At 51.3% G+C, this 16,045-nt stretch overlaps 2 protein-coding genes across 5 annotated transcripts in view; both read right to left on the bottom strand.

Moving 5' to 3' along the window:
* MIF4GD (MIF4G domain containing) overlaps positions 1-187 on the bottom strand; it is a gene marked incomplete at its 3' end in the record, with an annotated part of 4,059 nt that extends 3,872 nt beyond the window's left edge. Inside the window, exon 1 of the mRNA XM_010856497.1 lies at positions 28-187. The remainder of the gene's footprint in view (positions 1-27) is intronic.
* A 458-nt stretch (positions 188-645) lies between these two features.
* On the bottom strand, positions 646-12,526 carry SLC25A19 (solute carrier family 25 (mitochondrial thiamine pyrophosphate carrier), member 19). Of its 4 annotated transcripts, XM_010856164.1 has the most exons (9): positions 12,382-12,526; positions 11,809-11,861; positions 9,359-9,528; positions 9,023-9,178; positions 7,238-7,408; positions 6,055-6,238; positions 5,279-5,409; positions 2,394-2,524; positions 646-984 (listed from the first exon to the last, which is right to left on the bottom strand). In XM_010856164.1, exons 3-9 carry the CDS (start codon positions 9,488-9,490, stop codon positions 981-983), a joined length of 909 nt encoding a protein of 302 aa, XP_010854466.1. In that variant the 5' UTR covers positions 9,491-9,528; positions 11,809-11,861; positions 12,382-12,526; the 3' UTR covers positions 646-980. The 4 variants fall into 4 exon arrangements, with proteins under 4 accessions (XP_010854466.1, XP_010854464.1, XP_010854465.1 ...); XM_010856162.1 differs by lacking the exon at positions 646-984 and having other exon boundaries at positions 1,018-2,524; XM_010856163.1 differs by lacking the exons at positions 646-984; positions 11,809-11,861 and having other exon boundaries at positions 1,018-2,524.
* Between the last annotated feature and the right edge of the window lie 3,519 nt (positions 12,527-16,045).

The raw sequence follows: 16,045 nt of genomic DNA on the forward strand, positions 1-16,045 counted from the left end.
GACCCACCGCCCCCTTCCTCTCCTCACCTCGTTCTCCCCGGGCCTGTCCGGGACCACGCCGGCTCGCAGGCGCTGGGTCGGACCTGCTCCTCGACCTGCGTGAAGCCCTCGGTCTTGAGCAGTGGCACCCACCCTGCCCCGCCCCACGCCGGGGCTGAGGTTAAAACCGGGTCAGGAACCGGGCCGGCCAGCGGCGTAGGAGGAGCCTGCGGGGGGCGTGGTCCGCAGCCCGGGCGGCAGGCGCAGGGAGCAAGGTGGGAGCGCAGAGCAGACGGCAGGAGGGGCCGAACTCACAGGCGGTAGGCCCGGGCTCCGCGCCCCACCGCCCCTACCCGAGGTAGAGAAGGCGAGGAAGCCGTCAGGGCTAGATCGAGTTCCACGAAGCCCCACTCCAAGTACAAACGATATTGGTAAAATAAATTGACAATCAATGAATCAACCCGAGAGAAAGGGGTCCGTTGGCCAACTTTTGGTGCCCCAGGAGTTGGGAGTGTGACCCTGACATTGAGCTTCCCCGGGGGCTCAGACGGCAAAGGATCTGCGTGCAATGCAAGAGACCCAGGTTCAATCCCTGGGTGGGGAAAGATCCCCTGGAGAAGGAAAAGGCAGCCCACTCCAGTATTCTTGCCTGGAGAATCCCATGGACAGAGCCTGGCAGGCTACAGTCCACTGGGTCACAGAGTCAGACATGACTGAGTAAACACATCCACGTCCTGACTGATGGATGAGCAAGTGCCTGGCTCAGTCTGTCCTGGTCTGGGCTTGGGGAGAGGTGTGGGCTCAGCAGCCCACACAGGGCCAGGTCGGAGGTCAACCCTGCACCGCAGGAAGGCATACAGGAGAGGCTGGGAAAGAACTGCCTTTTCCTGTAGCTTGGACAAGAAAGATGTGTTGATGGTGATTTCTGTATCCAGGGCTCGCTTCTCCTGCTCACAGAGCTGCCAAAGTGGTCACCAGAAAATGGATCGAGGAAGAGAACCTCAGCTGCTGAGAAAGAAAACCAATGAGCAGAGAGCTGAAGAGAATAAAGTTTACTTCCATGGATATCAAAAAATACATTCGGACAGCGGCCCCCTTGGGCAGCCGCAAGCCTTGACTGCCAGACACCCTCTAGCCACACGTGGACCTTCATAATCAGCAACCAAGGGCATGGAGGTTCCAGGATTCCAGGTACCAGACCAGAAAGGACACGGTAATGGTGAGAACAGGCTCAGGACCCCGGGAGAGCCATGACGCTCACCCACAGCTGCTCCTCGCTGCCACCTTCCTCGGCTGTCAGTGCAAAGGCTGGAGCTAGAGCCGAGGTGAGGTCAGGGGAGCAGTCCTGCGCGGGGCTCCCCCTGCACAGCCAACCTCTAGGGCCATGCTTCCCAGGGAGTGGTTTTTCTGTGACTCTCTTCTCCTTTCGTACCACTGGCTGTGTCTAGACTGTGGGTTCCTGTGCCTGGCAACTGCCTGGGCACCGGGGGTCCCCACAGCAGGCGGCCTGCTCAACCCCTTCCTGCAGGCCATGCTGGACCCAGGAGCTCACAAGCGGGCAGCTGATGCCCATTGACCCAGCCTAAGCTCCCACCCACTCAGGAGGGCTAACCCAGCCTCCAGCAAGAGAGTGATCCTGGGAGACTGAGGCAGAGGGCTGCTGCCTTTACCCACACCCCCGCCCCGTCAGCACACCCCCACTGCCAGTGGCGCCGCTGGGATCAGCTTTCCCTAGAGGCCCACGGGCTGGGACCAGTCCCACCCAGGGAGAGAACAGCCTGAGCGGTGCCTTTATAGACATGGAGATCTGAGTATGGTGGAGTTTTTACATAAAGAGACCAATTCAGCTACTTCTAGGATTCTTCCCCTAGAACTAGAAACAGAGCTGCCTGAGGGACACAACTGCGGAGCAAAGTAGAATGCAGGGAAGGCAGGGCTCCCTTCCTCCAGCTTTGGGAGGAGGGATGTGATTTGGTAGGGAAGGTGGAGGGGAAAAACTGCTTTCAGCTTTAACGTCTATTAAATAGGTGGTGGGAGTAAGCGTGGGGACCCTGTACGGGGCCCAGTCCCAGCCTCACGCTCACCCTGCGGCCCCGCTCAGAGTCAGGAGGGCTCTCTGGGCAGCTGGGCTCAGCAGGTGGGCAGCTGCTGCCCCCGGTGTCTGCCAGACAGAGGACGAACGTCCAGCTCCTCCTGATGGGCCTCCCGGTGCCCTTCCAGTGGAATCCCAATGGCTCTTCGTGCCCGAGACAGCTGTCCTGGAGGGAAGGACCAGGCAGCGCCTCTCTGTGCAACAGGAGACCGTTGATCGAGCCTACTTCCAGGAGGGGAAGACCACAGGCCACCCTTCCTGCCCTCGAGGCTAGCTGTCTGCCTTCCTCATGTGATGGAAGAAGTTACAGAAGAGCTCGTACCAGAAGAACACCAAGCCAGTGGAGAGGGCGGCCTTCAGCAGGCTGGGGGACAGGCCTTTGAAGCAGCCCTGTGCACCCTCCTCTCGCAGCACCTGCCCGGCGCAGTCCAGGAGGCCCTTGTAGCTCCGCACCTGGGGAGAGGAAGGGTACCCTGGTTGAGGAGAGAGCAGGGGGTGGACACGTGGATGTGAGCTCTGTTCTTCTGTCAACACAGGGCCTGGCACATTCAAGCTCCCAGCAGATAGCTGCTGGAAGAAGGAATGAATGCCAAGAAGACGGAAGAAGTGAACCTCATTCTTTCTCTTCCAGCTGGGCTAATTCAGGCTTCACAGAGGAGGGGCGTGGAAATCAGCACTGGACAGAGCTCCTTTTTGCCGGGGAAGTTCCCACGGACTGAGGCTCTTAAGGACCCAGTGAGAGCTCTGGACCCTCTTCCCAGAGGTGCTCTGACCGTGTGCCCCATCACTCCCTGCCCACCTTGGGCAGTAGATCTGAATCTGGTCCTTGTGAGCTCTGAGCCTGACAGGTGTCACCAGGCTGGCCACCTCCACTTGACCACAGACAGCTGCTGTGTCCCTAAGACACAGCTCGGCTCAAGCCTTGCTCAACCCCCAAAGCTCCAGGAACTCCCGACGATGATGATGAAGAATCCAGTCCAAGCCACGTGGCCTGGTGTTCAGGGCCTTCCACCATTTGGCCTCAGCATCCCTCCCTGATCTGCCTTTATCGCCCACTGGTCCACTCACACGGCCCCCCTCCAGCCACGCCTGCTCACACTACATCTCCGTTGGGAGCAGGGCCTCCCTCCTGTGTCCTGGTCTCTCACCAGCTCTCCCTGTCCAAATTCAAACCATCTCTTCAAACCAAGTTGGTAAGTGGAAAGAGGAGGTTATAAAACCTTGTGTACAACCCCATTTTTGTTAAAATGTCCACGTTTTCTTCTGCAAAGAAACAAAACAGCAGCGTGGATGGACCCAGGGGGTGTTATGTTATGCTTAGTGAAATAAGTCAGAGAAAGGGAAATGGTGTGTGTTATCACCAATGTGTGGAATCTAAAAAAATAAACTACTGGTAACTAGAGGGACGCGGGGAGGAGCAGGCGAGGGGCAGGGGATTAAGAGGTACAAACAAACCCCTATAAAATAAATTACGTGGGACCTCCCTGGAGGTGCAGTGGTTAAGACCATGCTTCCACTGCAAGCGGTGCGGGTTTGATCCCTGGTTGGGAAACAGATTCCACGCAGAGCCAAGAAATAAATAAATAAGCAACAAGGATATACTGTGCAGCACAGGGAAATGTCGCCATTATTTTATAATTAAGTGGAATATAAACTATAAAAATGTTGAATCACTACACTATACACCTGAAACTAACTTAGTATTGCAAATTGAGTATACTTCAATAAGAGAAAGAGAGGGGGGAAAGGAAGGGAGACAGAGAAAGAGAGGAAGGAAGAGAGAGAACTACTACAGCTAAAGGTTCTGTGTGATCCTCTCGGGGTGGGTGGTGTTGGATTTACCTGGGATTTTATCTTCCTTTTTGTCTAACATCTCTGAAGTTTTCTACAAAGAAACTGTACCATAATTTGTAAACCCACTTCTTTCTCTCTCCCTGAGTAAGGCGTGCACTCTTCCCTTCCTGACTCCCATTCCATGCCCTCTCGCTCCTCTGCTGTCTGTCAGTCACGTTGTGCTGTGACATCTTCTTGCTGTGACATCCCAGGGTCCCAGGTTCCAGAGGGAGAAGCCCAGAAGTCACCCAGCCCTGCCTTCCACCCCGCACCGCCCCACTGCCTACCACCCTGGCCTTTCACAAAATCAGCGCGCCACAAGGAGCAGATGAAAACCCAGTATGTGAAAATCGAAGCAGATTAAGGAATGACTATTAACATTACAGAATTACCCACAACGGGGCTTCTCTGATGGCAAACCCTTCTAGTGCATTTAAAATATAATTTAGTTGGTCAGATTTAATTCACCCCTATCCTGGGACATCTACAGCATAAAGCAAAGAACCCCATACACCAGTGTGAACCTGCTTCTCTGTGTTCTTTATATCTTGGGGACCTTTCTTATGTGAGTACACTCTTGGTCCCCAAACGAACCGCACGCTTGTAAGACAGAGGCTGAGTGCGCCTTCCCCCACGTCTCTGCATGGCGCCCGACACACGCAGGGCTTTGCCCGGGGCTTCCATGTGCTCAGGGGTCCCCGGTGCGAGGTTAAATTAGACAAGACAAATCTAAACATAAAAATCCTTCTCCGCTCTTTGGCCACCCTCTCCCTGCACTGTGCATCACGTTATCTGTATTTTGTGTTGACCAGACCTTTCCCACCGGCGGGAATACCTGCCCAACCATAGACAGCAACATTCTCCCAGCATCGACAAGGCAACTCCTTAAAGACAACGTTCCTTCTTGATCTCGTAAGGGGTCACATGACCCGCTACGATGGTGCTTAGATCCGGATTATGTAAACTGTCAATAATATTTGATGCACAGCCCTCTGTCTCAAAAAAAACTTAACCTAAACTGTGTCTCAACATCCAGCAGGCAGGACAGTTCTCAGAGCTTTCTGAGATGCTCCTCCTGGGTTATAATCCTCAAATTTTCCAATTCTCTCTTAGATCGAATTTTTTTTTTTTAAATCCAGAGCACTGCATGAATTTGTGTGTCACCCTTGCTCAGGGGCCATGCTGATCTTCTCTGGATCCTTTCTCTGGATCCTTCCAATTTTAGTGCATGTGCTCCCCAAGGCGAGCACTGATTACATTTCCATGGACACCAGGGCCAGGCTGGGGGTGAGAGGGCTGGGGGAACTGACCCTTGCTCCTTCACATGCCCGGTGGGCAGCCAGGATCAGAGCTGTCTGCGGGGGTACGGCTCACCTGGCCAAAGGAGGCTCGGGCCTGCTCAAACCCTCCAACCTGCAGCCGTTTCTTAAAGAGGTCCAGCGGGTACGTGAGAGTCTTGCTGATGACGCCAGCTCCGCTGCCACAAAGCAGGTTTTTGAAGTTCCCTGGACCAGAGATGTAGGATGGAGTGGGGAGAAAGGAGAGAAATGCAATCTAAGGTAAACGTCAAGGTTATACCTTCTAATTCGGGGCCTTAAAACAAAACCCTACAGGCATCCTCGATCTCAGAATTTAACCCAGGAGAGAGAGAACCAGACGCGGTCCCTTTCATCAAGGATGGTGGGCGGTGGACTGCAGGCTGGACAGGCTGGTGGCAGAAGGGGCGTGAGCCCGGAACACACGTCGCCCCAGCGGGAGGCATTCGGGGCCTGCAGGCTCTGCCACGTGACCTGGGTCATGCTCGGGAGGGAACAGGATGCCTGTGCCCCTCCCTGGCTTCCCCAAATGAAAACCAAACCAAACACATAAACAAAACCAGGCTGTCTGCAAGTTGGACCTTGGACAAAAATGAAAACCATGACCGGTGGCCAGAGATAACAGTGGCGAGAGCCGAGAGAAACAAAGTAATCTGTGAGTGAACGGATTTGTTTTGCTGGCGGCACTAGAGCGGGGGGTTCAGAGGTCTGTGGTGTTCCTAGCTGCTGGAGGAAAGCCTTCCTTCCTACGTGACTCAGAAAGAGATGCTATGGCTGGGGAGTGGTGGTGGGGGAGTGAGACCCAGATCCCCTTTCCCGGGAGGGTGGTCTCACCGTTTTTCTTGCCTTCGGCCGGCAAGGCCCACTCGTAGGCGCGCTTCAAGGAGCTGTAGATGGAGAACTGGAACCCCGCGTAGGGGAAGATGGCGATCAAGGTGGGGTTCAGGCCTTTGTAGAAGACCAAGGGGCCTTCGGTCTTGTACATGGTCACCACGGCGTCTCGCAGGGTTTTATAGACCTGGACACCACACATGTGATGAACGAGGTTATTTCAGCCCAAAAACCCAGCCCGCCAGGTATATTTCCCCGAGCCTAGAAACCAGCTACCAGGGGTGTTACTTCTCCCGCCACGACGACAAAGAAAATGCTGGGCCAAAACTCCCAGGGTGGGATTGCCCAGCGGCTCCCCTTCCGGCTATTTACACCACGGGCTTCCCAAGGAGTGCAGAGAAACGTGCGGGACTGCGAAAGGTGTGAAATCCACCTTGGATGATTCACAGCGTGCGTGCCTGCAAGCTCAGTCCCACCTGACTCTTTTGTGGCCCCATGGACTCTAGCCCGCCAGGCTCCTCTGTTTATGGGATTTTCCAGGCAAGAATACAGAAGTGGGCAGCCATTTCCTCCTCCAGGGGATCTTCCTAACCCAAGGATTGAACCCGAGCCTCCTGCACTGGCAGGCGGATTTTGTACCACTGAGCAACCAGGGCAACCCATGCATATACTTAACCCTTCTTAAACTGTCAAAATGCAATCTTCATGCATGGAGATCACGGACGGTTTTTTTTTAAGTATACTTCTGTTCGACATATATTCTATATATTCTTTGCAGGGGTCCAGCGGGGCTGACTCTGCCTGCCTGTGGGGACCACAAGGCACTGCACTGACCAAGGGGGACTGATGGAAAAGTCTGCCCCAGGCAGGGAGGCCCTCTTCACACTTGCTCCCAGATGCTGGCAGCTATACTGAAGGCTTTCGCCTTCGGAACTTGCACGAAAGGGCTGGGCCTCAGAGGAAGGCCATTTGGTATTTGTTCTCTTTCCCCGCCAGGTTCTGCGTCCCCTCAGGAGGCCGTGAGTACCTTGTCTGGTGCTGAGAGCAGCCACAGTTTCGGGGACAGGCTGAAGGGCCTGAAGACCCCCGCTCCCCTCCCCGAGCTTTGTTCCGTCTAAGGAAAAGGGCCCCCACCCTGGCACACCCCCCATCCCTCGGGCACCCCTTTTCTGACCTGGCCACTCACCCTGGGCTCACCCTGAGCTGCAAAGCGGGTGCGTAGCACGTCCACGGGATGCACAGCGAGGGTGGCCACGCAGGCGGACAGGCCGCCGCACAAGAAATGCACGGAGAAGTCGCGGGCATCGCGCACGCTGGCCCTGTGCACCAGCTCAGTCAGCACTTCAAACGACAAAAACTGCAAGGGTGCGTGGCAGTGTCATGGACAAACAGCCCCGGACGCTTCCCCTCCACCCTTGACCAGGAGACGCTCTCCTTGAGCAGGGACAGAATTCAATAAACACGGAACCTGTGCCCTTTCGCTCTGAGCAGAGCCAGACACCCAAGGGCTAAAGAAATACGCGAGCGAGTTTTTATATCAGAAAACTCTACTCAGAAACTAGACTGTGAGTTGTCTAAAGTAACGGACAAGAGTTCACGATTTTAGACTTATCTCTGACATCCTTCAGCAGCTAAGAATTGGAGGGTATTTTTTAAGTGGCTGAACAATGAATTCTATATTCAGCTCCTGGCATCATTCTATCATCTTGGATGCAAGTTAAAATAAACAAGCACATAAGGGAGCAAAAAAAAAAAGAAAATTCTACTCAGGAATTCCCCGGAGGTCCAGTGGTTAGGACTCAGTGCTCTAGCTGCCATGGCCCTGGGTTCAATCCCTGGTTGGGGACCTAGGACCCTGCAAGCCACAGAGTGAGACCAAAAAAAGAAAGAAAAGAAAGGAAAGAAAATTCTATTCATCACTTAGTTTCCTGACAACTGAGAAAAGATGGCCATTGTCTGATTCTAGGCTGGGCACCCTTTCAGTGCAGCGAGCCGTGACCCTGGAGCTGAAATTCCATTGGGAGAATTCCATACATTACATATTCCATGGTGGAAGCCCCCCTTGGGCTCAGATGCTTCTCTATCCAACTCGCAGAAGCTCGGGGTGCTGAGAACACATGTCGCTGCATGAACCCACCAGCATGCAGCATCCGTGCGCTGGCTCAGGGCGAGAGCTGCAGAGCATGTGACCTGAGCGACCCCTGTGATGTCACAGGAAGAACAGGCAGGGCAGCTCTGCTGCTGGCCGCCGGGCTGGGAGTCCTGGCTCGGCCACTTTCCACCTAGCGACTTTGGCTGGGCTAATTACTTACGCTGTCTTGGCTTCTGTAAAATGGGGGTGACAACAGAGCCTACCGAAGGACTGCTGTGAGACAGCGGAAGTGACACGCTTTCCCAGGCCCCCAGTTAGCATGGTGCAGGGCTGGCTATCTCATCACCACCTCTGTACAACTACACACTACACGCTGAGGGTAAACCGGCACTCAGCTGAACAATGCGAACAGACGAGAAGCCTGGACCCGGAGCCTAGCCTCGCCACCTACGGGCTGTGTGGCCTCAGGCAGCTCGCTCAGCCTCTCTGTGAGCCACGAAATGCCTGCTGCACCTTCCTCACGGCGCTGCCGGGAAGTTCACAGGAAGCACAGACGTGAAAATGCTACTTTAAAAAATGAAAAGTGTTTGTACTGCCATCTGCCAAGCCCCTCTGGGCCTGGCATCAAGACAGTCTTCTGGACGCAATGCCTCATGTTCTGTGGGTGCCAAGTCCCCAGGCTTGGGAGACGTGGGGAAGGGGATGCTTCTGGTCTATGTCTTCCATTTGCTAGGTAGCTTCCCCACCAAGACAAGTGGGAAGTGTGTGACTACCTCCTGTTGCCTTACCCCGGGCGGCTCGGGTGCCCACCCTACCACCCCCGGTTCCCCCATTGTGCAACGTGACCCCAGAGGCCTGGCCGCTTCCCCTGCCACCTACTTGGACAGCTCCATAGCCTATGGAGAGAAGCTGGGCTGGGATGTGCCCTTTCCAGAACGCTGTTGGGCCCTCCTCTTGCAAAATCTGTCTCCCGGCCTGCAGGATTCCGTGGTATTTTGCATTGGGGTCACTGCGAGACAGGCGCTCAATCTGAAGCTAGGTATCAAAATGGAAATGGTCAGGATGATGGGGGTGGGTGGGGGTGGGCAGGAGGAATTTCAGAGATGGCAATAAAGTGCTTCTCCTTCACAAAACTCCAAGCCCCAGGAGCTGCTTTGGCAAAAGAGAGTGAATTGATCCTCTAGCCCATTACACGGATAACACAGGAAAGGGTACCTGGAAGCGGATTTTGATGACGTCCAAGGGGCTGATCAGCACCCGAGTGACAAGTCCGGACACAGACCCAGCCACGGCCACCTCAACATTGGAGATATCCCTGTCGTCTGCTTTGGGGTCATAGCCCACCATCCCTGCCTCTGGCCCATGCAACGTCCATCAGCTTCAAGCTAAACGGGAGAGATAAAGAATAAACACTAGAGCAAGTGCTTAGGGTCCCTGCTCACACTCCCCAGAGCAGCCCTCCTGAAACAACCCCCCAAAGCAGAGCCCACATCCTCTCCTTATCCTGCTTTATTCTTCTTTAGAGCATTTACATACTGAACATTGATCCTATCCATCTGTTTCTTGCCTCTCCTCCCCACTAGAATTCAAGCCACTCTTTTGCAGAAGAAAAACAGCAAGATATACACGCACTCAATTGGTAAAGAATCCGCCTGCGATGCAGAAGATCTGAGTTCGATCCCTGGGTTGGGAAGATCTCCTGGAGAAGGGAATGGCTACCCACTCCAGTATTCTGGCCTGGAGAATTCCATGGACTGTATAGCCCAGGGGTCACAAAGAGTCCGACACGACTGAGCGACTTTCACTGTACCAACGTATAAAGAATGGGGGAAAGTCTGCAAGGACACACACCCCGACAGGCTGGTGAGGTTACCTCTGGGGGAGAGCTGGCAAGGGAAGAGGGAGGCCAGGTCTCCCTTCTTCTATATGGACTGAATTCATTATGCCCCACCCCCAGCCTCCCAAGCCCCAGTTAAAACAAAATATAAAATGATTTCCAAAGAGACTTCAGGGCCTCCCTGGTGGCTCACTGGTAAAGAATCTACCTGCCAGTGCACGAGACATGGGTTCGATCCCTGATCCGGGAGGATCCCACATGCCGAGGAACAGCTAGGCTGGCGCACCACAACTTCCGAGTCTGTGCTCTAGAGCCTGGGAGCTGCAACTCCTGAGCCCATGGGACGCAATGGCTGAAGCCCCTCGCCCTAGAGCCCGCGCTCCACAAGAGAAGCCACTGCAGTGAGAAGCCCACACCCGGCACTGCTCACTGCAAGCAGATAAAGCCCACGTGTAGCAATAAAGACCCAGCACAGCCAAAAATTAAGTATATAAAATAAACAATTATTTAAAAAAGAGAGAGAGACTTCAGAATTAACCTAGTTCTTGAATACCTTGTGGCAAGGCTGGTAAAGAATCCGCCTGCAATGCGGGAGACCTGGGTTTCATCCCTGGGTTGGGAAGATCCCCTGGAGAAGGGAAAGGCTCCCCACTCTGAGCGACTCGCTTTCACTTTTGAATACTTTTAGGAACAGGAGAGTCAGGGTGCACAGTGACCCCCTCCACCCTGCTATTGTTTCTTTTTCTCCTTTCATCTTCCCAAGTCCTCACTTTTCTGAAACTACCAAAATAGCACTCCAATCCATCCTTAAAATTAACAAGGCACATCCATGGGGCTCGACTGGCAAGGTATTGTAAAATAATATCTTATTCAAGGTCTAATGCGGGACTTCCCCAGCAGTCCAGTGGTTAGGACTCGGCACTTTCACAGCTGGGGCCCAGGTCTGATCGCTGATTGGGAACTAAGATCCTGCAAGCCTTGCATCGTGGAAAAAAAAAAAAAAAAACCCAAAATACTAATGGTATGAAACCTCCCACCCCCTGCCAGAAATGTGCCTGCCCCTTGGTAACTTTTCCCCAGACCCTCAAAGGAGACCTCGGTTTTCCCATCAAGTACTCTTTGATGCTAACTCAAGCTGCGACTCCCAGGGCACCTGTGAGGAGCAGTTTAAATGTGAAGCAGGTGAATGAGAGACACAGTCTCTCCACAGGTCACCCAGAGACTGCTCGGGTCACACAGAACACTGTCAGTTCCCTGCTGTCAGGGAGGGAAGGTGCATTTCTATAAATAAGTAGCTCTGCATAGCTGGTCATAATCTTAAACCTCAGATCAAGAAGCCTGAGTTCAAATTTCTGATTCGCTCATGTACCGTGGGCAGGTTTATTTAACCTAGGCTCAGTTTTTCTTCTGGAAAATGGGAATGACAGTGGCCCCGCCTAACGAGATTCCTGGGAGGATCATGCAAGATACTATATATGATGCTGCTAAGCCTCTTCAGTCGTGTCTGACTCTGTGCGACCCCACAGAAGGCAGCCCCCCAGGCTCCCCCGTCCCTGGGATTCTCCAGGCAAGAACACTGGAGTGGGTTGCCATTTCCTTCTCCAATGCATGAAAGTGGAAAGTGAAAGTGAAGTCGCTCAGTCCTGTCCGACTCTTAGCGATCCCATGGACTGCAGCCTACCAGGCTCCTCAGCCCATGGAATTTTCCAGGCAGGAGTACTGGAGTGGGGTGCCATTGCCCTGACTATATATGATAAGCTCTATCAAAAAGGTAAAAGTCTTACACACGTGAAAGGGCTTGCTGAATACAATTCATTAGTGGCCTTACTTTTTCTGCTTGCTCAGAATTTCCTTCTTGTACCAAAAAGCCTTGATATTTATCTAGAGACAAAATAAACATGAAACATGATTATAAGCATGATATAATAAAGTATCAGATGGTGGGAGGGGTGCCTTGGAGTGAACAAAGGCAGGTGTGTGTGTGGGGTGGGTGTGTGTCTGCTTTCGCCACGCCGTTTTCACTGCGGGAGCCCCTGGGGTTCAGATATGCAGGAGCCCCGCGGTAAGCGCGTGTGCCCCTGAGCCCACGTGCTCAGTCGAGGGTCTCTACAGATGTCCCCGCGTATGGACACCGGTGTCCACATGTGCTCCAGGGCTTGTGTTTGTACCCCGGCTCCAAGAAAACGCCCGCGAGGCGTGCACCCGACTGTACAGACAGGTGCCCCGGGTGTGTCCAGGGTTAAGCTTCCTGCGTCCCTGAAGATGCTTCTCAGGTCAGACGCCTCACGTGTGGGCACGGCCCCCGCCCCCGCGTGAGTACCTGCGCGTGTGGTCGCCCCCAGGGAATGAGGGTGCAAGTCTCCAAGCGGACAGCGAGAGGGCGGAGGCAGAGGTCACTCACCGGGCTGAGAGGGCGCGGCTCCTGTCGCTCGTCTCTCCCACCTCGCGCAGTCTAACAGTAAAACTTAACTGAGCTTGGCGGTAACTGACGGGTTTCCAGGCCAATCACAGCACAGCTTCCGACAGACGCTAAACCAATGGTTGTACTGGCACCCCCCCAACCCCCCGATAAACGCCTATTGCAAGGAGTTGCTGGGTAGTGTAGTCCTCTGCGACCAAGGCCGGCCCTTGCGAGGCGCAGAGCCTATGGGAGATGTAGGCCCTCGGCGCGCGCGTGCGCAAACGTCTCCCTCGCGTTCGAGGAAGGCGGGTCCAGAAGCCCGGCTGCGCCTGAAGAGGTCGCCGTGCCGAGTCGGGCGTGTGCCTAGGGTCAGACTGCTGGCGGGCGGAAGTTTAGGGCGCGCTGGACTTGACCCGCATTCGTCAAAAGTATCTTATTTCCAGTTCCCGGATACTGTAAACTTGGAAAAGATGGCGGGAAGTTTAGCAAAAGCCTGGGGGAAAGAACAGATGAGTTTTTAAGACCGGGACGAGGACGGCAAGAATACAGAGATTTTGTTTTCCCCCTAGGGTTTATTATGAGTGAAAGGGTTAGTCGCTCAGCTCATTATGAAAATAATATAAAAATATATAGCCATAATACAGACAATGTAGAAATGAAGGAGGAAATGACTCACCCTACCACTCTCACCCAAGTAGCATCAGCATTTTGCAGGACAGTCTTTCTTCCCTATTTTCAAACGGTGTTTTTCACATTAGCGCAATAATTTTGATGCACAGTTAAAAAACATTTTTATTGCACAATGTAAAACTGTTGTGGGGAATTTCCCTGGCAGCCCAGTGGTTAAGACTCCACACGCTTCCAATGCAGGGGGCATGCGTGAACTAAGATCTGGCACCTGGGGAGGCAAGCGAGCAAGCAAATAAATTCATACATATACAAAAGTAGAGAGAACAGCCCGATGAACCATCATAGAGTCATTACTCAACTTCAACAATTAACCAATTCCTGGTCAGTCTCCTTTTCCTCTATATCTGCACCTAAGTGGTGCTGTTACTGAGTCTAAAAATTAATTGATTCCCTAATACCTTCCAAAGGTTATTAATCAATGAGTTTATTATTGTCATTATGAATACATATTTTATATCTATCATTATGAACACATAGATTTGTGTCTATCAGTCTGAACACTGTATTACTGTTGGTCCTTTTTCAATCCACTGTGATTTCCATCCACAGTAATTATTATCCTAGTTGATACTCATATTTTCCCATCGTTGGCCAGTGGGTGCCTATTTAAGTTGGAACCTGAATCTTTCTGACACACCGACTAGTTTCCTTGTTTTCTGGCATGACAAAGCATTCTAGGCTCCTCACAATTTTCTGCACAGCTTTATTGAGGTGTAACAGACATACAGTTGACACGTTTCCAAAGTGAACAATTTTATGTTTTGACCTGCAGTGTACATTACCATGAGAGAGTGAACATACATCCATTGCCTTCAACGATTCCTCATGCCTCTTTACGATCCCTCCCCCTTGCCCTCTTTTGTCAGTTCCCAAGCAATCTCTGATCTGCTTTCTGTTAGTTTGCCATTTTATAGACTTCCATATAAATGGAATTATACATGACATGACGTTCTTTTTGTCTGGCTCCTTTCCCTCAGTATAATTATCTAGAGATTCATCCATTAGTGTGTATTATTTTTTAATATTATTATTTTGGGTCGTTGTTGCTACACGAGGGCTTTCCCTAGCTGCGGCAAGCGATGGCCACTCTCTAGCTGTAGCTCGGGCTTCTCGTTGGAGTGGCTTCTCTTGGAAGCACCAGCTCTGAAGTGTGGGGGCTCCAGTAGTTGCTACACGTGAGCTCAGTAGTTGTTTTCACGGGCTTAGTTGCCCTGCAGTACGTGGGATTTTCTGGGACCAGGGATGGAACCAGTGTCCCCTGCATTGTAAGGTGGAGTCTTAATCACTGTATCAGTAGGGAAGCTGTGTGTGTTATTAATTGACCCCCTTTTATTGCTGAGTCATATTCTATTGTGTGGGTATACAATAATTTTTTTTTAATCCATTCACCAAGATGGACACTTGGGTTGCTTCCAGTTTTTGGCTCTTACAAATGAAGCCCTATTGATAGGGACAGAGTAAGAGAATGAAATAGTTTCAAAATCCTGCTAGGGGATAAAAGACAGAAAGGGAATTGGGGAGACTGTTGTAAGCTAATAACTACTCAGGAAAAGAATCGAGTAACCTAGCAAAAAAGAAATGCAAGTAGGCAAAGAGGTTGTCTGAGGAGGCTTTACAAATAGTTGAGAAAAGAAGAGAAGTGAAAGGCAAGGGAGAAAAGGAAAGATATACTTAATTGAGTGCAGAGTTCCAGAGAATAGCAAGGAGCAATAAGAAAGCCTTCTTAAATGAACAATGCAAAGAAATGGAGGAAAACAATAGAATAGTAAAGGTTAGAGATGTCTTCAAGAAAATTCGAGATATCAAGGGAACATTTCATGCAAAGATGGGCACAATAAAGGACAGAACTGGTAACAACCTAACCAAAGCAGAAGAGATTAAGAAGAGGTGGCAAGAATATGTGAAGAATTATACAAAAAAGATCTTAATGACCCGGATAACCATGATGATGTGGTCATTCACCTAGAGCCAGACATCCTGGAGTGTGAAGTCAAGTGGGCCTTAGGAAGCATCACTACAAACAAAGCTAGTGGAGGTGATGAAATTCCAGCTGAGCTACTTCAGATCCTAAAAGATGATGCTGTTAAAGTGCTGCACTCAATACGCCAGCAAATTTGGAAAACACAGCAGTGGCTACAGGACTGGAAAAGGTCAGTTTTCATTCCAATCCCAAAGAAGAGCAATGCCAAAGAATGCTCAAACTGCTGTACAGTTGCCCTCATTTCACTTGCTAGAAAAGTTATGCTCAAAATCCTTTAAGCTAGGCTTCAGCAGTAGGTAAACTGAGAACCACAAGCTGGGTTTAGAAAAGGCAGAAGAATCAGGGATCAAACTGCCAACATTTGTTGGATCATAGAGAAAGCAAGGGAACTCCAGAATATCTATTTCTGCTTCATTGACTACGCTAAAGTCTTTGTGTGGATCACAACAAACTGGAAAATTCTTAAAGAAGTGGGAATACCAGACGACTTTACCTACCTCCTGAGAAATCTGTATGCAGGTGAAGAAGCAACAGTTAGAACCAGAAATGGAACAATGGATTGTTGAAAATTGGGAAGGGAGTATGTCAAGGTTGTATATTGTCACATTGCTTATTTAACTTATATGCAGAGTATATCATGCAAAATGCGGGGCTCAGTGAATTGCAAACTGAATCAAGATTGCCCGGAGAAATATCAACAACCTCAGATATGCAAATGATACCACTCTAATGGCAGAAATTGAAGAGGAACTAGTCTCTGAATAAGGGTGAAAAAATAAAGTGAAAAAGTTGGCTTACAACTCAACATTCAGAAAACTAAGATCATGGCATCCGATCCCATCACTTCATGGCAAATAGAAAGGGAAAAAGTAGAAGCAGTGACATATTTTATTTACTTGAGCTCCAAAATCACTGCAGATGGTGAGTGCAGCCATGATATTAGAAGATGTTTGCTCCTTGGAAGAAAAGTCATGACAAAGTTAGACATCATAT

Source organism: Bison bison, unplaced genomic scaffold, assembly GCF_000754665.1.
Source record: "Bison bison bison isolate TAMUID 2011002044 unplaced genomic scaffold, Bison_UMD1.0 scf7180017864371, whole genome shotgun sequence".
Classification (NCBI taxonomy): Eukaryota; Metazoa; Chordata; class Mammalia; order Artiodactyla; family Bovidae; genus Bison; species Bison bison.